The 24169-nt window shown below is 51.8% G+C and overlaps 1 protein-coding gene across 1 annotated transcript in view; it reads right to left on the bottom strand.

Moving 5' to 3' along the window:
• Window positions 1-8202: 8202 nt before the first annotated feature.
• Window positions 8203-24169, bottom strand: part of LOC147082105 (very-long-chain 3-oxoacyl-CoA reductase-like) — a 41142-nt gene continuing 25175 nt past the window's right edge. The window contains exons 7-10 of the mRNA XM_085980441.1: window positions 18591-18672; window positions 15313-15378; window positions 11492-11641; window positions 8203-9230 (exon numbers count right to left, since the gene is read on the bottom strand). Coding sequence (XP_085836567.1) covers window positions 9099-9230; window positions 11492-11641; window positions 15313-15378; window positions 18591-18672 — 430 coding nt within the window. The 3' untranslated portion in view covers window positions 8203-9098. The remainder of the gene's footprint in view (window positions 9231-11491; window positions 11642-15312; window positions 15379-18590; window positions 18673-24169) is intronic.

Below are 24169 nucleotides of genomic sequence, written 5' to 3'. Positions count from 1 at the left end.
ACAAAACTGTGCAGACCCAGAGTTCAATCCCCCCAGCCACTGCTGAGTCAGTGGATTCCAGTCAAGGCTGCATTTGGCCTCAGCGCCCTAGTGCAAGGCAGCGGGAGCGGGGGTGGTGGATGGGGAGAAAAGGTACCCAGTGCTAGTCCCTGGTGCTCCATGCTGGAAAGTGCAACTATGTGGGGGGTCGGGCGAGGTCAGGACTGGGCTCCTGATGTCCACCCTGAAGTTGTTTAACCCACCAACACTGTCTCGGGTGGCACAAGATTGGCGACTTGGCTGAGGTACCAGACCATTGACCAGCAGGCGTCGGCATCTTCACAGCAGGACGACAGAAAATTAGAGGGAGAATTTTTTTTTTTAAATCTCTGGTGTGCACGGAGTAATGTGCACTGTCTTAATGCCTCCTCAACGGGGGTTGGCGGCGAGGGATGTGAGACCAGGTAAACAGAAAGCTCAGTCATTGTCTCATCGGCCTTGGAATGTGACAGAAAGACTGGGGTGGGGGAATGTTAACCTAACCCGGCCGTCCGTCAGCAGACTGACGGGATCTGGCCAACGGAGAGCAATATTGGGCGGGCTGTAAAATCGGTGTTCCGCCCGATCCCATGGGTTTCCCCGCCAGCGGGTTGGGTTAAGATTGCCCCCACGGTGTCTAAGCATACAGATCAAAAAATAATTTTTACGACACTCAAGAAATATTTGGCAGAAAAACTCGCAGATCTCTCGCGGCATTGCTGACCCAGTCAGAGGGAGTGGTGACCTAGAGTTTCCCATTGGCATTATTTTAGCAGAGGCATTAAACCCTGACAATCAGGAAATCTAAGCCAATGAACCAACGGGAGCTGTTGTACAGTAATACATGCTTTAACACAGTTGGCCTCTGTACCATTGCTCCTGTGAGGAAAATAAAAGTCTTAATTTTCCCCACCAACCTTATATTCATTCCCACTCCAAGGCCGCGATTTTGCCGGTGCTCAGAGGGTGGGTTTAGAGGTGGGTCAGGAGTTAAATACAAGATGATTGACGGCGGATTGCGAACCCGCCTCTCCAAAGTGTTGGGTCTGCGACTCCTGATCAGACCCGACACCAAGCAGTGGGAGAGGCAGTTATGGTAGTTAATTGTTAACTACCTGTTTAATGCTATTTTGAGAAGGCTTTTCAATTTTGTAACATTTTCAGCGTGTCCCCCGGTGTTCCAGAAACACGCCAGCTGATTGTGTCGGGTGTTCCAACAAGCTGAATAGTTCACAGCTGCAAGTGCAATATTAAAGCTAACCTGCCACGTCAGTTCAATTTCAAAAGCCAGAACTTTCTGATTTCAGGATTTGGAGACATTTTTCAGGTGTATTGAGGTTGTAAGTGTGTGGTGTGAGATCTATGTGCACTGTGACCTCCGTGGAATAACCTCTCTCCACATTGACTGAGCGCTTATAACATTTCATCCTCAAGTGACATTTTTACCAGTAGAATGGGAACCATTTATACTCTTGTGGCGACACGCCACCACTGGACATAATCCGCTCATGGCGGCACGGACAGTTTAAGCAGACGCTCCCAGCCGGGGGCCCTTTCCTCCAGCAACTTGTTTCCCGCAGGGACAGGCTGCCGGGAGCACTTCCTGTCTGGGGAGTATTTAAGTGGATGTGCGGGCTTTTCCAGTTCCTCTTTGCCATGAGGTTGAATAAAGCTGTTGTGTTTTACTAGCTCTGGTCTCGACTCCCACGTTTGCCGCGGTATCTCAACACTGGTGACCCCGACGCTCAGGACGAATCCTAAGCTAGCATGGCGGATACAAACGCAGTCACGGTTAAACTACCGGACTTTTGGGAGAACCTGGCCGAAGCCTGGTTTGTTCAAGCTGAGTCCAGATTCCGGCTGAAACACATTACAGTCGACACCACAAAGTACGACTACCTCGTCTCCTCTCTCACCTATGCCACAGTCCCCAAGGTTTGGGCAGCGCTGCAGGATCCACCAGTGGAAGGCAAGTACGAACATCTAAAGGCTGCGCTCCTTAAAAAATTTCAAACGTCCTCTTACCAGCGCAACTGCCAACTCCTTGACCTCCCCGGCCTTGGTGACACTTCACCCTCGGATCTGCTTTCCCACATGCTGTCCCTCTCGGACGACAAAAACACCGGCGCCCTCTTTCACACGCTTTTCATTCGGCAGCTCCCCACCAGCATCCGCCCGCTCATTGTGGAGTCTGGCTCCACGGACCTGAATGACATAGCCGAAAAGGCCGACCGGCTGCTCTCTGCGCAGTCCGCTCGCGACGTTGCGCCTGACCTCACGGCAACGACCACGCGGTCTTCCCGGCCCACTAGGCCCGACCGCCCTACCACTCTGGGTCACTGCTACTACCACACCCGCTTTGGCACTAGGGCCCAACGCTGCACGCCACCGTGCACTTTCAAACCCCCCCCCCGCACCGGCCCCCGCGATGGCCGCGGGGCAAAAGGGGCCTCTACTGTACGTCACCGACGACAGAACCAACTGCCGATTTCTGTGCGACACAGGGGCCCAGCACAGCATCACCCCCGCCTCCGCCCTCGAAATCCAACGCGGCACACGGGGTATCACGCTGGCCGCAGCCAATGGCTCTTACATCCGCACATATGGCACCCGCATGGTCACGCTCGACCTCGCAGGCCGCCGCTACCGCTGGGAGTTCCTCACAGCCAAGGTCCTCTGCCCACTCATCGGCGCCGACTTTCTACGCGCCCACGGCCTCCTTGTCGACATTCCGAGGCACCGCCTCGTCGACATCAACACTATGGCCCCCATCCCCAGCGCATTCACCCCGGCCCGTTCGGCCGGCCTGACGACCTACTGCCTCGCCAGAGCCACGGACGACTACTCGGCACTCCTAGCCGAGTTTCCCGCCCTCACTAACCCGACCTTTTCGGCCAAAGCCGCCAAACACAGTGTGGAGCACTATATCCCCACCACCGGCCCCCCAGTTTCTGCCCACGCCCGCAGACTCAACCCGGCCAAGCTGGAAATCGCGCGGGCCGAGTTCACCACCATGGAACAACTCGGCATCATCCGCCGCTCCAGCAGCCCTTGGGCCTCGCCCCTCCACATCGCCCCCAAGCCCGGCGGAGGCTGGCGCCCTTGCGGGGACTACCGCCGCCTCAACAACGTCACCACCCCTGACCGATACCCGGTGCCACACATCCAGGACTTCTCGGCCCGACTGGCCGGATGAACCGTCTTTTCCAAGGTCGACCTGGTGCGCAGTTACCACCAAGTCCCTGTACACCCCGCGGACATCCCCAAAACGGACGTCATCACCCCATTCGGCCTGTTCGAGTTCCTGAGGATGCCCTTCGGCCTCAAGAATGCAGCCCAGGCTTTCCAGCGCCTTATGGACTCAGTCCTCCGGGACCTGAACTTCCTATTCGTCTATCTAGACGACATTCTCGTGGCCAGCTCCTCCAAACAGGAACACCTCGAACACCTTCGCATCCTGTTCGGGCGCCTAGCCCAACACGGGCTCATCCTCAGCCCGGCGAAGTGCCAATTCGGCCTAACCGAGATTGATTTTCTCGGTCACCACATCACCCCTGCTGGGGCCGTCCCCCTGCCCAACAAGGTGCAGGCCGTCCAGCAATTCCCCCGCCCCAAAACCATCAAGGGCCTCCAGGAGTTCCTCGGGATGGTGAACTTCTACAACAGGTTCATCCCCAGAGCTGCAGCCCTCATGAAGCCCCTATACGACTCCCTCCGAGGTAAATCCGGCAAGATGGACGTAGCCTGGACCACTGACACGTCAGCCGCCTTCGACGCCACCAAAAACGCGCTCGCCGACGCCACCCTGCTCGCACGCCCGAGGGCCAATGCCCGGGTCGCGCTCACCACCGACGCCTCTGACCATGCGGTCGGAGCCGTGTTCGAGCAGTGGGTCAATGGCGCGTGGCAGCCACTTGCCTTCTACAGCCGCCAACTGCGCCCCCCAGAGGTCAAATACTCCACTTTCGACCGCGAGCTTCTCGCGCTCCACTTGTCGGTCCGCCATTTCAGGTTCCTCCTGGAAGGCCGCCCCTTCACCGCGTACGTGGACCACAAGCCACTCACATACGCGATGGCCAAGCACACCGAACCCTGGTCCGCTAGGCAGCAACGCCAGCTCACGGCCGTGTCCGAGTTTACTACGGACATCCAGCACGTCTCCGGTAGAGACAGCATTGTCGCCGACTGCCTTTCCCATCCCGCCATCTGCGCGAATCAACTCGCGGTCAACTACGCGCAACTAGCAGCGGCCCAGCTCATGGACCCAGACCTCCTCTCGGCGGCTACCAGCCTGCCAGGGCTACACCTAGCCAAGGTCACGCACGGGCCCGAAGCCACGGCAGTCACTTGCGACGTCTCACTCGGCCAACCCAGGCCGATCGTCCCTGCAACCTGGCGCCGCCGCATCTTCGACGCACTACACGTGCTCTCCCATCCGGGTGCCCGCGCATCCGTCAAACTCCTCTCCCAGCGTTTCGTCTGGCGCGGCCTCAGCAAAGATGTTCAGACTTGGGCCACCTCCTGCCTCGCCTGCCAACGGGCTAAGGTACAGCTACACACAAAAGCACCCCTGGGAGACTTCGAGGTACCCAGCCGCCACTTCGACCACATACATGTCGACATCGTCGGTCCTCTGCCGCCATCGCAAGGCCAAACTTATCTCCTCACGATGGTCGACCGCTACACATGCTGGCCTGAGGCAGTGCCGCTGCCCTCCACCACTACAGCCGACATCGCCAGGGCGTTCGTTAACACCTGGGTCGCAAGGTTCGGCGTACCAGCCGACATAACCTCCAACAGAGGCGCCCAGTTCACCTCCGAACTCTGGACGGCCACAGCACGCAACCTCGGGGTGACGCTCCACCAAACCATGGCGTACCACCCGCAGGCCAATGGGCTGTGTGAACGCTTCCACAGGTCACTCAAGGCCTCACTCTGCGCCGGCCTGCAGTACAGTACCTGGACTGACCGCCTACCGTGGGTGCTACTAGGCCTACGCACCGCGGTCAAGGAAGACCTCCAGTCCTCAGCAGCGGAGTTAGTCTACGGACAACCGCTGCACGTCCCAGGCGAATTCCTTCCGGAGGCTACCACGCCTTGGTCGGCCGAACAGCAGCGGTTCAACTCTTTCTCTTCCGCTCAGCAGTTCGCCCCTCTTCCGGTCAACCAACACGGCGAACTCGCACCTCACTTCCCGCCAAATTTACAGCAGGCGCGCTTCATCTTCGTGCGACACGACGCGCACCGCGGGCCCCTGCGACCCCCGTATGATGGACCGTACGAGGTACTACAAACCGGGGACAAGGTCTTCAAGCTGCGACTCGGCGACAGGGTCGACACAGTCTCCATCGACCAGCTCAAACCAGCACACACAGAACCAGGGGAACAGGTCCCCGTGGCCCGGCCTCCAACTAGAGGCCGTCCCGCCAGCAAGCCAGCACAGCCGGCGGCGAACCGCCCGGCCCCACCAACTAGACCGGCGACCACTCAGAGCCGCTGTGGCAGAACCATCAGACCACCGTCACAACTCGTCCACTCCTCCTAAGCGGATTCTGGGGGGAGCTCTGTGGCAACACGCCACCACTGGACATAACCCGCTCACGGCGGCACGGACAGTTTAAGCAGACGCTCCCAGCCGGGGGCCCTTTCCTCCAGCAACTTGTTTCCCGCAGGGACAGGCTGCCAGGAGCACTTCCTGTCTGGGGAGTATTTAAGTGGATGCGCGGGCTTTTCCAGTTCCTCTTTGCCATGAGGTTGAATAAAGCAGTTGTGTTTTACTAGCTCTGGTCTCGACTCCCACGTTTGCCGCGGTATCTCAACACTCTCTCATCCTGGTCCTCAGATTCAGAGGACGAGCAGCTGCAACAGCAGCAGAACTAGGCACGCCAACAGCACCGACAACAAGAGCGCCAACCTCTCCAGAGCCACCTGATGCTGCACAGGGCTGGAGGTTCCTCTGAGGAGTCCTCCTGCTCTTCCTCTTGGACAGTGGGGAGAGGGGCTCTTGATGGTCCTGTGGGGGAGTAAAAGCATGAGTTAGACATGTGATATATAGGTTGCAGACACATTCCATTGTGCAGATGATCAGAACTCAATTTCTATGAACATCAGATCCCAGATGAGACACTCATGAATGCAAAATCAGAGGGTTGGAAATCAATTCTGTCACCAGCTTGCTGCACTGCACCTGTCTCTCTGTCCCCCACTACCAGCTCCTCTGCACCTCCAGTGATCTCCAGAGCTGCCTCCACAGCGTTCATTAGATGCACCACAGATGGTGGGCCTCCTCCTGCCCTCCCCCTCTCCCTCTTATTGTGGACTCTCTTTTCCTGTAGTGAGGGACACAAGTGGAGTTTCACAGAGATTGATGGAGTGCGTGTAAAGAATGGATAACATAGATGCTTAGAGGGAGACAATGATGGAGTGAGGTGCCAATGCCAAGGTCCCTCCCTGTGCAATGTTAGCTGTGCATAACAGTGAGAGTGAGTGTGAGGGTGCATAGTAGGATGGTGAAGTGATTCTGTATATAGAGAGTGAGGGATGGGTGAGGGTGCAAGGGATTTTAGGGTGAGTTGGGATGTGCAGGAGTAGGTTGCCAATGCAGAGTGATGGGGGATGAGAAGAGATGGGAAGCAGATTGAAGGTAAGTGTAATGTTATACTCACTTTTGCTGAGCGCATCAGATCATTGATCCTTTTCCTACATTGCACCCAGGTGCGTGTACAGACCGACCTTGCACTGACTTCCTCAGCAATTTGCAGCCAGGCTGCCTTTGTGTGCTGAGGAGGCCTCCTCCTTCCATCTGAAGGGACGAGGACCTCCTTGTGTCCTCTTACTACCTCCACAAGAGCATGGAGGATGTCATCATCAAACCGGGGAGCAGCCTTGGTCCGTTGCGCTGCCATGCCTGCAGCAACCAGCATTCGGAAGCAGAAGAAAGCAAGTGAAAATCAAAGGGGACATGGCCCCCTTAAATATACAGGCTCCTAGCCCGTCATCAAGCCCGAGCAGCCGACCCGCACCCACCAATTGGGCCGGCTAGCGTGCACGTCAACCTTAATTACTAGACAACGTTCAGGCTTGGGCTGATAAGTGGCAGGTAACATTCGCGCCACACAAGTGCCAAGCAATGACTATCTCCAACAAGCGAGAGTCTAACCACTGCCCCTTGACATTCAACGGCATTACCATTGCCGAATCCCCCACCATCAACATTCTGGGGGTTCACCATTGACCAGAAGCCTAACTGGACCAGCCACATAAATACTGTGGTAACAAGAGCAGGTCAGAGGCTGGGTATTCTGCAGAGAGTGACTCACCTCCTGACTCCCCAAAGCCTTTCCACCACCTACAAGGCACAAGTCAGGAGTGTGATGGAATACTCTCCACTTGCCTGGATGAGTGCAGCTCCAACAACACTCAAGAAGCTCAACACCATCCAGGACAAAGCAGCCCGTTTGATTGGCACTGCACTGTCGGAGGGGCAGTACTGAGGGAGCGCCGCACTGTCGGAGGTGCCGTCTTTCGGATGAGACGTTAAACCGAGGCCCCGTCTGCTCTCTCAGGTGGATGTAAAAAATCCCAAGGAACTATTTCAAAGAAGAGCAGGGTTCTCCCCGGTGTCCTGGCCGATTTTTTCCCCCAGCCAACATCACTAAATGAGATGATCTGGTCATTATCACATTGCTGTGTGTGGGAGCGTTTCCTACATTACAACAGTGACTGCCCTTCAAAAGTACTCAATTGGCTGTAAAGCGCTTTGTGATGTCCCTATGGTTGTGAAAGGTGCGATAGAAATGCAAGTCTTTCTATTTTTCTTTCTCATTGTGGTGTCTAGTTGTCTTTGAAACGTTGTCATGCTTCCGCTCACTGTTTCTGTCGTTCTCTCTTTCAGTGTGCTTCTGCTCCCTTCTGTATTCAGGCCAAGCTCTCTGGGCAAGCCTTCCGTGTGCCGATAGCCTATCCAAATTAGGGGAAGGGACTCCTATTGCAAAAGTTGACGTGGGCCTTCCCAAGCCTGCGACTTGGGTCAGCACAGCCCCATGTTTGCCTGACTCTCGATCGGAACTTAGGTACCATTGCACGGTCGGTATTGCCAATCACTATCAAAGTAACTGGTTTAAGATCAAGGAACAGAATCGGAATCCCCTGAAGCTCAGCAGTAAATGTAATTGTACACACCACCATAATGCAGCATTTCTTTAGTTTTGCTTAATTATAGCATGACAAAATTAACATTTTTCACATAAAATTACATAAAATGTGTAGCACAGAAACAGGCCATTTTGCCCAACTGGTCCATGCCGGTGTTTATGCTCCACGCAAGCCTCCTCCCACCCTACCTCACCTCACTCCAACAGCATGTCCTTCTATTCCTTTCTCCCTCAGGTATTTATCCAGCTTCGACTTAAATGCAGCTATTCGCCTCATCCACTCATTGATTTTCAAGGTGGCGGTGTGGCTTTGCCAGGTTAAATCTGAATTCAGCGTATCGTTCTCGGTTTTCCAATGTTGCGGGCTGCCTTTTAGGCGATGGGAGCATAAAATGATGCATCTTGGCTCCTTGGATAGCAGGCTGGTCGCACCATTGGCCGTTCTATGGTCCTCTGAGGTAAGTCTGCAAAGAACCCCTGCCATCCTTGCTTGGGGCCCTCTCTTCCACCTTCAGCTAACCTTGCGCATACCACACTTTTACTGCACTTCCGCTGTGCTCAGAAACTTATAGACTATTAAATAAAAATGTTAGAACACACTTTTCAGACCCCGCTTCTATCCTCATCTAAAATAACCTATCTGACTTTTAAACCCTCTCTCAAATTCCAAGGACCTTCTAACTCCCTTCAAAACCCTAGCTTCGGTGAACAAGGCAGAACATTAATATCTTAAACCACTAATGAGTAACCACTTCAGCTGGCCCAACAAATTCAGTTACATGGATCATGTTAAACATGTCGTTGAACTAAACCACAAAACACCAGATGATGAGAGGACCACACAATAATTATGGTATCAGAGAATTACTGAAAGAGTTTTCCTCTCCCCTCCACCCTACCCCCCACCCCCTCCCAATCACGTTCCGACTATGTCATCTTGTACTTCCTGCGCCATTTCTCCACCAACGGCTTTCTGTTTTCACTAAGTTTCTTCAATTTAGTTATGCTGAGCTGGGTCAGTCGGAGCCATCCCGGAACCATCCTTTCGAAGAGGAAATGCTGGAGGAACAGTTTAGAAAAAGAGATTCATCAGGATAAACTGGCATCTGATCCCAACATGACTAACGTTCCCCTCCACCCCCACCCCCACCCCTCCATTCAGATACAAACAACATAAGAACATAAGAAATAGGAGCAGGAGTCGGCCATTCGGCCCCTCACGCCTGCTCTGCCATTCAATAAGATCATGGCTGATCTTCTACCTCAACTCCATTTTCCTGCCCGATCTCCATATCCCTCGATTCCCTTAGAGTCCAAAAATCTATCTCTCTCAGCCTTGAATATACTCAACGACTGAGCATCCACAGCCCTCTGGGGCAGAGAATTCAAAAGATTCACAACCCTTTGAATGAAGAAATTTCTCCTCATCTCGGTCCTAAATGGCCGACCCCTTATCCTGAGTCTATGCCCCCTAGTTCTAGACTCGCCAGCCCGGGGAAACATCCTCTCAGCATCGACCCTGTCAAGCCTTCTCAGAATCTGATATGTTTCAATAAGATCTCCTCTCATTCTTCTAAACTCCAGAGAGTATTGGCCCATTCCACTCAATCTCTCCTCATAGGGCAGCCCTATCATTCCAGGGATCAATCTAGCGAACCTTTGTTGCACCGCCTCTAAGGCAAGTATATCCTTCCTCAGATAAGGAGACCAAAACTGTGCACAGTACTCCAGGTGTGGTCTCACCAAGGCCCTGTACAATTGCAGCAAACTTCCTTACTCTTATACTTCAACCCCCTTGCAAAAAAGGCCAACATGCCATTTGCCTTCATAATTGCTTGCTGTACCTGCATGCTAACTTTCTGTGTTCCGTGTACAAGGACACCCAAATCCCTCTAAACACCAACATTTGAAAGTTTCTCACCATTTAAAAAATATTCTGTTTTTCTATTCTTCCTACCAAAGTGAATAACCTCACATTTCCCCACATTATACTCCATCTGCCACCTTACTGCCCACTCACTCATTCTATCTATACCCCTGTGCAGACTCTTTGTGTCTTCCACACAGTTTAATATCGTCAGCAAACTTGGAAACATTGCACTCGGTCCCTTCATCTCTGTCATTAATATAGATTGTAAATAGATGAGGCCCAAGCACTGATCCTTACAGTCTGCCAACCTGAAAACAACTCATTTATTCCTACTCCGTTTTCTGTCCTTTAACCAATCCTCTATCCATGCTAATAACTTACCCACAACCCCATGAGCCCTTATCTTGTGTAACAACCTTTCATGGGGCACCTTATCGAATGCCTTTTGAAAATCTCTTGACCCGAAGGCCTACATGATACAGCCCGTCCTGTTCCTTGGGGAAGCTGCTGATCACCTTGCAGTGAAAGGGCTGGAGTGCGGAACTCCTTGGATGGCTCAGCGAGTGTCGCCAATATTGGGGTGCTCAATCTTACTGGGGTACAGCTCCTCAGGCACTGGCTGCCCTCCGCTACTTCCCCGATGGCCCGTCCTTATTGTGTGAGCATAAACAGGAACGAGGCTCCCAAGCTATTCCACCATTGGGGGAGGGGAGGGGAGGGGGCGGGGTAAACACAGCCAGGCCCAATGCGCACATTCCCGCTCTCAGCTAGGGTGGCTGGATAGTAGAATTCTGGCTGGTTTACGCAGCCCCTCCCCCCACCACCCACCATCTCCCTCCAGCACGAGACTAATTTTGGTTCCCCAATTGCTTCCCGGGCCAAGCTTCGGAAGTGCATGGCCTTCACTTATCACCTCCCACAGTGGCAGGCATAGGTAGATAGCGGTGTGCATGGAGGATTTCGAGTACCAGCCCACCCTTTGGTACTGGGACTCCAGAGTGCTGTGCTATCATGCGGCAGACTCTTTCCCACCCCTCCCCCATTTTCTCACTGCCTCTCCCGAAGGCACTGACGCTTTCTTGGGTGTGGTTTCACGGTCACCAGCTGTGCCAGGGTACCTGGCCCAAAATGGTCCTTCACGTGCGAGTCTAGGCATTGAGTGGCAGCGGCATATTCGGCCTTGGCAGGCATCATTGCAAGGTCTAACCCTGTGCTCAGCTGACGTCCCCCTTCCATCAGAAGTCAGCAGATAGCGATCAGGCGAAGAGACATTTGCTCTTTTATTTCCCCCCCACCCTCCCTCCCTCACTCTGTCACACAGGGTCGCTGCAGCATCTCAACTCCTGCCCCAGATAAACGTGCAAAATGGGATCGAACTCACGATGTGCGGCTCAGCTCCACGCCTGCCCGATACACACCGAGGCATCATCTTAGTGACCTTCGAGCTTACCTGCAAGGCATGGGACAAGCAGCCATTCGTCCGCTCTCTTATCCCGACCGTGTTCAGAGCTTCTCGGACGTAGTCATCTGCTTGCTTCACAAAAAGATTGGTTTCTGCGTCGTGTGTCAAGTTGGTGGAGACCATAAGAGGCATCACACACTGAAAAACAACATCTATCTCAGCTATGCTGTGTAATTTTCTTATTTCCATAATATTTCTCTTATTGTTTGGGGTGGGAAGAAGGATACTAAATATGCAACTTTTCCAATGCTCTCCTGACCGGCCTCACATCCGTAAACTTGAGCTCTTTCATAAATCTGCTGCCTGTATCCTAACTCGCCAAGTCCCATTCACCCATCACCCCTGCACTCACTGGCCTACATTGGCTCCCAGTCTGGCAACACCTCATGTGTGTCCTCGGCCCAACCATCTTCAGCTGCTTCATCAATGACCTTCCCTCCAACATAAGGTCAGAAATGGGGATGTTCGCTGATGACTGCACAGTGTTCAGTGCCATTCACAACTCCTCAGATAATGAATCAGTCCATGCCCGCATGCAACAAGATCTGGACGACATTCAGGCTTGAGCTGATAAGTGACAGGCAACATTTGCGCCACACAAGTGCCAGGCAATGACTATCTCCAACAAGCGAGAGTCTAACCACTGCCTCTTGTCATTCAACGGCATTACCATCGCCAAATCTCCCACCATCAGCATCCTGGGGGTCACCACTGACCAGAAACTTAACTAGACCAGCCACATAAATACTGTGGCAACAAGAGCAGGTCAGAGGCTGGGTATTGTGTGGCGAGTGTCTCACCTCCTGACTCCCCAAAGCCTTTCCACCATCTACAAGGCACAAGTAAGGAGTGTGATGGAATACTCTCCACTTGCCTGGATGACAGCAGCTCCAACAACACTCAAGAAGCTCGACACCATCCAGGACAAAGCAGCCCGCTTGATTGGCAGCCCATCCACCACCTTAAACATTCACTTCCTCCACCACTGGCGCACCGTGGCTGCAGTGTGCACCATCTACAAGATGCACTGCAGCAACTCGCCAAGGCTTCTTCGGCAGCACCTCACAAACCCACGACCTCTTCCACCTAGAAGGACAAGGGCAGCAGGCGCATGGGAACACCACCACCTCCAAGTTTCCCTCCAAGTCACACACCATCCTGACTTGGAAGTATATCGGCCGATCCTTCATCGTCGCTGGGTCAAAATCCTGGAACTCCCTCCCTAACAGCACTGTGGGAGCACCTTCACCACACGGACTGCAGCAGTTCAAGAAGGCGGCTCACCACCGCCTTCTCGAGGGCGATTAGGGGATGGGCAATAAATGCTGGCCTTACCAGCGACGCCCACATCCCATGAAATAATTTTTAAAAATTAAAAAAATATTTAAAATTCTCAACCTTGTTTACAAATCCCTCCATGGCCCCGACTCTCCCAAGCTCTGTAACCTCCTCCAGCCCTACAACATCCCCAATTTCCCTTGCCACACCATTGGCGGCCATGTCTTCAGCTGACTCGGGCCCTAAGCTCTGGAGTTCCCTCCTCTCTCTCCTTTAAGACATTTAGTCACGCACCTGTCCTAATATCTCCCTACATGGCTTGGTGTCCAATATTTTCTGATAACACTCCTGTGAAACACCTTTGGATGTTTTACTATGTTAAAGGCGCTGTATAAGTGCAAATTGTTGTTATCTAATTCAAGATCCGAGAGATCATTGTACTTTTAGCAGCCAGTATTTTCAAGTCGGGTGAGATGTGCTTTAGATCCAGCACAAAGCTTCACATCCACCGCCCATCAAACACAGCATGGACTGGATGAGAAAGAAGGGAAACTTGTACAGTGACTTATGTCCTCAGGACATTCCCAAGCACTAATGAATTACTTTTGAAGTGTACTCATTACATAAGCCATTGATTGGAGGACCAGGCCGCCTAGTTCAGTCCTCCCAGCTCAGCCCTCTTCCTATTGGACAGCGCTCCCGTCAGTCTACACAGATGTGGCCGGACCTGCTGTGATTTCCAGCCAAAAAAAATGTTTTTTGTCTGTTTTTTTGTTTTTCATACAGACCCCAGCATCTGCAATATTTGACCCCTTGTGACCCCACCTCATTGTTCTTTGATGTAATGTTTCCCTGACTGACCTGTTTGGACACCATTCACACCTTTGACTGCTGTGATTATCTCTCTGCCGAGGTGAGATAAATGGCAGTTGGAAAGGTTACCTGTAAACATCTGACATGATTCTCTGACTATATAAGCTGTGTCTTTATGCATTTCTCCACTTCACCTGAAGAAGGAGCAGCGCTCCGAAAGCTTGTGATTTCAAATAAAGCTGTTGGACTATAACCTGGCGTTGTGTGACTTCTTACATAAGCAAACACAGCATAGCCAAGCCCTACAAACAGCCAATTAGAGCAATTAATCTGTTTTTGGTGGTATTAGCCGAGGGAGAACTGATGGCCAGGGCACCAGTTCCTCTTCAAATAGGGCCCACCTGAGCAGGCAGACGAGTCCTCAGTTTAACATCTCGTCTGAGCGACGGGACCTCTGATAATGCAGCGTTCCTCGGCACTGCACTGAAGTGCCAGTCTAGATTATGTGATCAAGTCTGAAATGGGGCTTCAACCCACAACCTTTTGACTCAGGAGGTGAAAGCGCTATCAACTGAGCCAAGCTGCCAACAAGGACTCCCAAGATCGGGTACAGGATGATCAGCGTGCCTTTGCCTCAGAATAACTCGCATTCTGGTACATTCGGAACCTATCTATCGCTCAGATCAGCCATTCGCGAGGCTTCTGAGTGTGACAGTCAATCAATGACAGTTTGTGCTCGGGATTCAGAGGCACAAGCAACTGAGTTCAGACTTTTTACATAGAATTTACAGCAAAGAAACAGGACATTCAGCCCATCTGGTCCTTGCCGGTCTAGGCTGGATTCCACCCCAGGTCCTAGTCAACTGGACCACCCAATCTCAATCACGCCAGGATCATTTTGCCTTCAGCTTTTCCCCTTTCCTGCCCTGAAAATGAGTCAAGCTGGAAAGGCACCAGGAGCCCACATGCACCATGCCCAATTGGCCATTCTCTCTATGCAAGCCCAGGCAGAGGGTGTTACTGGGTTATTGGACAACCATAAAGAAAGAAGAGCTTGCATTTCTCCAGCACCTTTCACAGCTTCAGGACGTCCCAAAGCACTTTACAGCCAATGGAGTACTTTTGAAGGGTAGCCACTGTTGTGGGGAAATGCAGCAACTAATTTGCGTACAGCAAACCCCCACAAACAGCAGTGAGGTAAATGACCAGATCATCTGTTTTAGTGATGATGCTTTAGGGATAAATATTGACCAGGACAATGGGGAGGACTCCCCTGCTCTTCTTCAAAATAGTCCGATGGGATCTTTTATGTCCACCTGAGAGAACAGACAGGACCTCGGTTTTAACGTCTCATCCGAAAGACGGCACTTCTGACAGTGCAGCTGCTCCCTCAGTGCTGCACTGGAGTGCCAGCCTAGATAATGGACTTGTGTCTTTGCAATTGGGCTTGGAAACCACAACCTTCTGACTTAGAGGCGAGTGTGCTACCCACTGAGCCAAGGCCTGGCACCTCGAAACAACATGGGATGAAGCACCACAATGCGACATCAACCAAGACTGGGCAAAGAATGAGGTTAGCCTCACTCACATGCTTTGGTCATCTGACAATCCCAGTCACGCCCACAGCTGTGAAGTCCATTCTACAATTCTCATCTTATCTTGAGTGTTTTCCAGTCAGCCGGAAGAAGGAAAACAAATTGTCATTTGTTTTGCCATACCTGTACGATAATCCCCTTTGGCTTGTACTCTGCGTTCAGTGCTCGAGAAAAGAAGTCAACAAAGACCTGTGGGAGAAGGAGATTGCAGACTGAAGAACCCAGTCATCAAAAGAACCACTCTGGTCCTGTAGCCCCCTTTGCCCATCACTTAAAACATTCAAATTATGCTCAACCTTCATAAATCACTGGCTGGTGCCCAGCTGGCCAATTAAGAACATAAGAAATAGGAGCAGGAATCGGCCATTTGGCCCCTTGAGCCTGCTCCGCCATTCACTAAGATCATGGCTGATCTTCTACCTCATCTCCACCTTCCTGCACTATCCCCACATCCCCTAATTCCCTTCGTTCCCAAAAGTTCATCGACCTCTGCCTTGAAAATGCTCAACGACTGAGCATCCACAGCTCTCTGGGGTAGAGACTTCCAAAGATTCACAACCCTTTGAGTGAAGAAATTTCTCCTCATCTCAGTCCTAAATGGCCGACCCCTTATTCTGAGACTGTGACCCCTAGTTCTAGACTCCCCAGCCAGGGGAAACATCCTCCCTGCCTCTACCCGGTCAAGCCCCTTAAGAATTTTATATGTTTCAATTAGATCACCTCTCATTCTTCTAAACTCTAAGTAATATAGGCCTCATCTACTCAGCCTCTCCTCATAGGGCAATCCTCTGATCCCAGGAACCAGTCTAGTGAATCTTCACTGCACTCCCTCTAAGGCAAGTGTGTCTTTCCTTAGGTAAGGAGACCAGAACTGTACACAATACTCCAGGTATGGCCTCACCAATGCCCTGTATAATTGTAATAGGACTTCATTACTCTTATACTCTAATCCCTTTGTAACAAAAGCTAACATACCATTTGCTTTCCTAATTGCTTGCTGTACCTGTATGTTAATGTTCTATGATTCATGTACAAGGACACCCAGGTCCCTCTGAATGCCAACATTTCCCAGTCGCTCACCATTCAAAAAATGTCTGCTTTTTTTTCCTACCAAAGTGGATAACTTCATACTTCCCCACATTGTATTCCATTTACCATGTTCTTGTCCACTCAGTCAACCTGTCTATAACTCTCTGCAGCCTCTTTGCATCCTCCACCCAGCTTACTTTCCCACCTAACTTTGTATCATCAGCAAACTTGGATACATTACACTCAGTTCCTTCATCTAAGTCATTAATATAGATTGTAAATAGCTGAGGCCCAAGCACTGATCCTTGCAGTACCCCACTAGTTACAGCCTGTCCTGGGCCACCACAGGAAGGATGTCAAGGTCTTTGTAACATTTGCATATTGAATTATCATTGGCCCGCAGGCATCTGTAAGGAATGCCTATTAGATTCACATGTGATCACATGCTGAGTTGTCATTGGCCTGCAGGCATCTGTAAGGGGTCCTAACTCCATCTTGTCCCCACTGTACTGCTGTGAGTAAGAACAGACCTGATGCTTCATAAAAGAGTTTAAACTGTAATACTCCGTTGTCCTGCAATTTATTATTTTTGTACAAAGTGTGCAAAACAAGACAGTCTTGGAGATGGTGCAGAGGAGATTTATTAGAACAATACCAGGGGATGAGAGACTTCAGTTACATGGAGAGACTGGAGAAGCTGGGATTGTTGTCCTTGGAGCACGGAAGGATAAGGGGAGATTTGATAGAGGTGTTCAAAATTATGATGGGTAAATAAGGAGAAACTGTTTCCAGTGGCAGGAGGGTCGGTAACCAGAAGACACAGAGCTAAGGTAATTGGCAAAAGAACCAGGGGGGAGATGAGAATTTTTTTACGCAGCGAGTTGTTGTGATCTGGAATGTGCTGCCTGAAAGGGTGGTGGAAGCAGATTCAATAACAACTTTTAAAAGGGAATTGGATAAATACTTGAAGGGGAAAAATTTGCAGGACTATGGGGAAAGAGCAGGGGGGAGTGGGACTAATTGGAGAGTGTAATGAAATCTGTTTGTCTTGCCTGTATCTGTTTTGCACTCGTATATTACCCTCCCCCACACGGTGTATAGTTTCACTTCCTCTTTCCTGACTAACCTGGAAGGTTCCAGGTCTTGGCTCTTGGCTCCGCCCCTGACTTCTCTTACTTAAAGATCTCAGGATCTGTATGACTCATTCCTGTGAACCAGTCGGTGTGTTGAGATGTTAGCTCTGATCTTAGTGATTAAAAGCCAACTTGTTAAAGTCTATGGCCTAGAAATTGAGTTTGCGCTGCGCCAGGGCTTTAGCGCCGGAAGTTAGCGCCGGCGCTAAGTCCCTTTGCGCGCGCCAAAAATTCAGTAGCGCCGCGCCCAAACGGCTGCCGGCGCTACTGAAGGGTTTTAGCGCCTGAAAACTGGCGCAACACGCTGCAATGCGGCGCTATTCCGGCGCTGCAGCGCCCGCTGCGGTGCGGCAGGCTCGGGAAGTGCAGGCCTCCTCCTTCCGTTAAGGAGGAGCTGCCTGCACCCGGCCGCGGCCCGCGCAAATCTCTTCAAAAATGAGCCCGGCACCTCGGACAAGTGCCGGGCTTGCATCTGTTCCGGGGGGGGGGGGAGAAGTCCGGGGAGGGAGCTGCGGGCAGGCGGCCGGCGGGAAAGCGGCCGGCCGCCGCGCCTCCTTAAAGCGCCGGCGCAGACTCCGGCAACACTCGTTTGCCGGAGTCTTAGTTGCGGCTGCCACTGGCGAGGCGGCAGCAACTGAATTTCGGCTTGGGGCCGGGTTACCACGGCAACCGGGACGCTGCGCACACCGATGACGTCATCGGTGCCGGCGCAGCGCTACCGGTCTACCGCCGCGGAAGGGCCCCAGGCAATTTAGGAACCGGCGCCAATTGCAGCGCTAGGCCCTCTAGCGCCGCAAAATCGGTGCTAAGGGCACTGAATTTCTAGGCCTATAACTTCTAGTTTTGTGGTTATTGAAGGCACATCAGAGAGCTCTATCAAAGAGCCGGCACAGGCACAATGGGCCGAATGGGCTCCTCCTGTGCTGTAAGATTCTATGATTCTACTTCACTCTCTGATGTCTACACTCAATAGAAATGAGCAGAAATCACTTGTTTACTGCACGGGCCGTAAACTGGGGAACATCCCATTGAGCCACAGGAATAGTCAGTCAAGCCCCAGTCTAACATGTCATCCAAAGGGCAGCACCTCTTGACAATGCAGCGCTCCCAATAGCGCACTGGAGCGTCAGCCAAGATTACACGCCCAAGTCTTGTGGAGCGAGGCTCGAACCTGCAACCTTCTGACTCAGAAGCGAGAGCGCTACCCACTGAACCAGTTAAATAATAACAAAAAAATACCTTGGTAGCTGAATACATGGTGAGCATCGGATGTGGGTGAGTCCCAGCTTCTGAAGAGATGTTGATCATGATGCCCTTTTTCCTGCCAAGTTCAAAACAAACACATCACCTGAACAGAGAGAAAGACAGGCAATTTTTCCTTTGAGCCGAGGCCCAAGGTGCAGGACACCACCGAGATCGAAGAGAGTGGGACAAAAGATTTGAGGTGAAATCAAGAAATAGGGGTAGGCGACAGACGGGGCCTCGGTTTACTGTCTCATTCAAAAGACGGCACCTCCAACAGTGCAGCACTCCCTCATTACTGACCCTCTGACGATGCGGCGCTCCCTCAGTACTGCCCCTCCGACAGTGCAGCACTCCCTCAGTACTGCGCTGCCTCAGTACTGCCCCTCCAACAGTGCAGCACTCCCTCAGTACTGTCCCTCCAATGATGCGGCGCTCCCTCAGTACTGCCCCTCCGACAGTGCTGCGCTCCCTCAGTACTGCCCCTCCGACACTGCAGCGCTCCCTCAGTACTGCCCCTCCGACAGTGCAGCGCTCCCTCAATGCTGCCCCTCCGACAGTGTAGCGCTCCCTCAGTACTGCCCCTTCAACAGTGCTGCGCTCCCTCAGTACTGCGCTCCCTCAGTACTGCCCCTCCAACAGTGCGGCACTCCCTCAGCACTGCGCTCCCTCAGTACTGCCCCTCCAACAGTGCAGCACTCACTCAGTACTGCCCTCCGACAGTGCGGCGCTCCCTCAGTACTGCCCCTCCAACAGTGCGGCGCTCCCTCAGTACTGCCCCTCCGACAGTGCGGCGCTCCCTCAGTACTGCCCCTCCGACAGCGGGGCGCTCTGTCAGTACTGCCCCTCCAACAGTACGGCGCTCCCTCAGTACTGCCCCTCCGACAGTACGGCGCTCCCTCAGTACTGCCCCTCCGACAGTGCAGCGCCGCCTCAGTACTGCCCCTCCGACAGTGCAGCACCCCCTCAGTACTGCCCCTCCGACAGTGCAGCGCCTCCTCAGTACTGCCCCCCCGACAGTGCAGCACTCCCTCAGTACTGCCCCTCTGACAGTGCGGCGCTCCCTCAGTACTGACCCTCCGACAGTGCAGCGCCCCCTCAGTACTGCCCCTCCGACAGTGCAGCGCCTCCTCAGTACTGCCCCTCCGACAGTGCAGCGCCTCCTCAGTACTGCCCCACCGACAGTGCAGCACTCCCTCAGTACTGCCCCTCCGACAGTGCAGCGCCTCATCAGTACTGCAGTGGGAGTGTCAGCCTGGATTTGAACCCACGAACTTAGGCTCTTGGGTACAAAACTGGAGCTTCAAACACTCGGTCTGCCCCAATCCCTTGTAAGCTCCGCCTTTCCCCTCCACGTTTGAGGCAAGTTTGAAGGAGCTAAGTTGTGCAGATGTTAACTCCTGGAGTGGTGACTCTGGTGGCAAAATGCAATTTGCAATTCACTTGTGATGTGTACTTCCTGCTTCACATTTGGTTCTGAAGAGGGGAGAACGCACTCCCCCCCACCCTGGAGATTTCTCGAATGCAAACTGGACCCCAGCAGTCGTGAGTTTTAACAATTGGCCCATTTCCCACCCCCACCCCAATCTGCTTTGACATCCCTCAACATGAAACTGAGGAGTTCAGTTCATTTGAAGTCAGCCTCAAAGTGTTAAGTATGTGTATTGTATTGAACAATTAACACAAAGACTTAAACGTATAACTCAAACAGGTCTTTACTGGTTGGAGGTAGGGACTGCACGTAGGTCTTTACTTCATGCCCACAGGCGGGAACTGAGGGGGATCAGTACCCACAGTACTATTTATACCCCTATGGCCAGGAGTGGTACTGCGTATCACTATGCCCTACAAGTAGTGCAGTCCTGTCCATAGGTTCAAGTAGCACACATATTACATACACAACATTCCTCCCTTCTTAGCTTTACAGTCATCTCCCCATTTAACATAACGTAATAACATATATACATATATAACTTCAGGGTTACATAACAGAATAACATAGATACATAGATAACTTCATGTCAAAACAGATCACAGATTCAGTCTCTGCGGAAAACAGTTCACAGATTCAATCTCTGTGGTGTAGTCGGTTCACGTTGCTGGAGTGACTCATTCAATAGTCCTTCCATGGATTTAACAGTTTGAACTTCCGAACTGAATTGGCTCCGTTCGGAGGGACCATGTGTGTGATCTGGTAGAGGTAATAATGGTTCAGATGGGTCATCTTCTGTTTCGACTTTTCCTTTTCTGCTTCTTGGAGACTCTCTGGGCTCCACTGTCAGCTGCCAGCTGCATGCGCAGTTCCTCCTTCTCTTCCTCCTTTTTCCGTAGTAGAGCCACCTTCTCCCGATGTTCCGTAGACTTTCGGTGCTCCTCCATGATTTCTGTATGGTGGGAGTCGAAGTTACAAGTTGGGCAGGACAGGACATAGTAATATTCGGTGTCGTCCTGATCTAGGCCAGCGAGAGGGTCTTCTATTTCCTCCATACCCAGCTGGGCGTTAGCCAGCTTTTGTTCCAAGTCCAGACATCTTTCCTGAAGAGACTTCTTCATGCGTACCTCTTCATCCAGCTTTTTCTGGGCTTTCAGCAAGTCGTTTACTAATGACCTCATTTGAGATTTTACTACTTCAACTTCTTTTGGAGATTGATTGATCGGACTATTCAATCCCTCTACCGGAGCAGCTGTTTCAGCGGTTTGTTGTTCTACGTTGACGTGAGTCAGCGTACCTTTGGCATCCAAGGGCTGCTCTGTTGCAGTCATCTCAGTCTGTGTTGCCACCTCAGCTCTTCCAATAACCTTTGAGAGCTCCGAACCCCTTTCCTTTGAATATTGAAGTTCGTGTTCAAGTTTTTCCCATTTCAGAGTCCTGTCCTTCAGCATATGCAGGAGTTGGCTGACCGTTAACTCCTCTGACATCAGACGTTTTGTGTGCTCCTGCTCCATTTTCTCCATCAGCTGCTTCTGTTGTCTTTCCAGATTCTCCAACTCTATATCAAAGAACTCTTTCGTTGCATTCAACCCTTGCTCAAAACGGCGAAGCATTTGTTCTAATTGCTGTTGTAGTTTGAAATGGAGTTGAGTTCGAGCCCGGTGTCCCTCAGAAATGGGCACATCAGTAGACTTGCCAGACTCAGAATCCACAGTTAAACTATGTTGTTGTTGCTCAGTGGAATTCTGTGCTGAAACGTTGTCTTTTGCACCTGAGATGGGCTTACCATCATCCGTTCCAGAGTCTGGGCCGACTATCTTCACCAAGTTCTCACTCGTTATTGTTTGTAGGAAATGCCAGTCCATATTCATTTTCCTAATCCACTCCCGTCCTAGTAGTGGAGGACCTCCTTCAGATATCACACATAAGTCCATTATTTGACTGTCTTCGCCCTTGTGGACCACTGCAACCTCTATTTTCCCGATGGGGTACACTCTTTGCCCCGTGTATGTTTTCAATATAATCCCCGTATCCTGTAGGGGAATATGTTGGAATAACTTTCCGTAATCTTTCTTATTTATGACCGTCAATGCCGATCCAGTGTCCAATTCCAGTTTTACTTGGACTCCTTCTATTTGAAGAGTGACCCAAATTGTCTGGAGGTCTGCACCCTTACCAGCGTTGAGTACTCTTAAGCTAGCCAGTTCATTACAGCTTAAGCTAGCCAGTTCATTACTGCTAGCGTCTGAATCGGACTCCTGTTCGGTCACCTTGTGTACCTTTGCGTATTTTCCTTGCGGTGACTTCTTGTTGCTAGTCTTCTTCCCTGACCTGCATACTCTAGCTATATGTCCAAGCCTACCACAAGTTCTACATTCTTGGTTTTTAAACCAACACTGGTTCTGATCATGCGTTGTCTTTCCACAACGATAACATTTGCCAGAACTCACACCCAATTTGTGTGCACTGAGCTCCGGTGACCGTAGCTGCATTACTGCCGTGCCTCTCGCTGCGGCTTCGTGTGCTGCTGCCATAGTGACCGCCTTCTCAAGCGTCAGCTCATTCTCCTCGAGCAGTCGCTTTTGTGTATCCTGTTTAAATAAACCACACACAAATTTGTCTCGTAGTGCATCTGTCAGTCCCGTTCCACACTGGCAATATTTCGCTAATTTACGCAATTCCAGCAAATATTCAGCATTGCTTTCATGCTGTAGCTGCCTTCTGTCGTAAAATTTAAATCGTTCCGCTAGCATCAGCGGCGTGGGGTTTAGATGATCTTTCAGGACAGTAACAATCTCATCGAACGTCTTATCCGCCGGTTCATCTGGTGATAACAGGTGTTTCAATTGCCCGTATGTCTTCGCACCCATTAAATTTAATAATGTTAGTGCTTTATCAGCCTCACGAATTTTATTGGCCTTACAATAATTTTTTACTCTTTCAACATATATGGCCCAATCTTCGAGGTCACTATCAAAGGTGCTAATATTCCCGTGTTTAGGCATTGTAGATTTGCAATTTCTCAGATTTTATTTTCTTTACTTGTTATCAAAGATGGCGGCTTCCCGCTCTTGCCGTCGTCCTCCGCCCGCAAAATGGCGGTTTTCCCGCGCTTGGCGGTCTTCACCCGTCCCCCGACGCCATCTCCCTTCAGCCCCGAGTGCGGCCCTTATCTTCGCCGCGATCGCCCGAGTGCGGCCCTTATCAGCGGATGCGATCGCTGGATCGCGAAGTGGCTCCTGACCGAAGCGGCTCTCGGCCCTTATCTTCTGTGCGATCGATAGCCCGCGCTGTGCACCGCGGCTCTCGCACCTTGAGCTTCTGCAGCCGCCGCGCCTTTCAGTCCGAGTGCGGCCCTTATCTTTGCAGCCAACGCTGCTCGGCTTACCCACGAGGTTATGGAGGCTTCAGGGTCCTAATGCCTGTCGCTTCCAGTCGCTGGAAGCTGTCAGGATTTCTGCTGCCCTTCAGTTTTGAGTGGGGTGTTGAGGATTGAAACCTCTCTTCAACGTCCTGTCTTTGGACGAAGCCGCCGTGGAATAACTGCCGCAGGATAAGAACCTGACTCGTCGCCAGTGTTAAGTATGTGTATTGTATTGAACAATTAACACAGTGGGCTAGATTTTCAGTATAGGCAGTTTTGGGGCGCTAACCTTAGCGCCCGCCCGAAGTTAGCGCCCGCCCCAAAGTAGCGCCCTGTTGCCGGAAATTCAGTGGCTTCGCCCTAAGAGGTTGGTGGAGCGCTAAAAGAGGCGTTCCACTACTATCTTTAGGCGCTAAGCCGGCGGTGCAGAGCGCAGCGCACGGCAGACACTCTGGTGCCAGTGAGCTCTTAAAGGGGAAGGGTGCATGTGTTTTTGGAGGAGGAGGAGGAGGAGGAGGAGGAGGAGGAGCAGGAGGAGGAGGAGGAGGATGATGATGATGATGATACACCGTTCACAACAACACACTGGATCCTTCCACACAACACATGCAGACTGCCGTTTATAGTGCAGGAGGAGTGCCCTTTAATTTGCGCTCCCCAGGGTGTGTTGCGTTCCATTTTACAAACGCTCTGGATGCCAGCCGCAGAATGGGGCGGTCCGACTGAAGTTTGGATTCGGGGCGGCCAAAGGGCGTTGCACGAGGATGTGACGTCATTTTC

Source organism: Somniosus microcephalus, unplaced genomic scaffold (genome assembly GCF_052327205.1).
Source record: "Somniosus microcephalus isolate GS21.2 unplaced genomic scaffold, FLI_Smic_1.0 scaffold172, whole genome shotgun sequence".
NCBI classification, from domain to species: Eukaryota; Metazoa; Chordata; class Chondrichthyes; order Squaliformes; family Somniosidae; genus Somniosus; species Somniosus microcephalus.
Note: the sequence above shows the minus strand (reverse complement) of the source record. Positions and strands in the feature narration are given on the sequence as shown.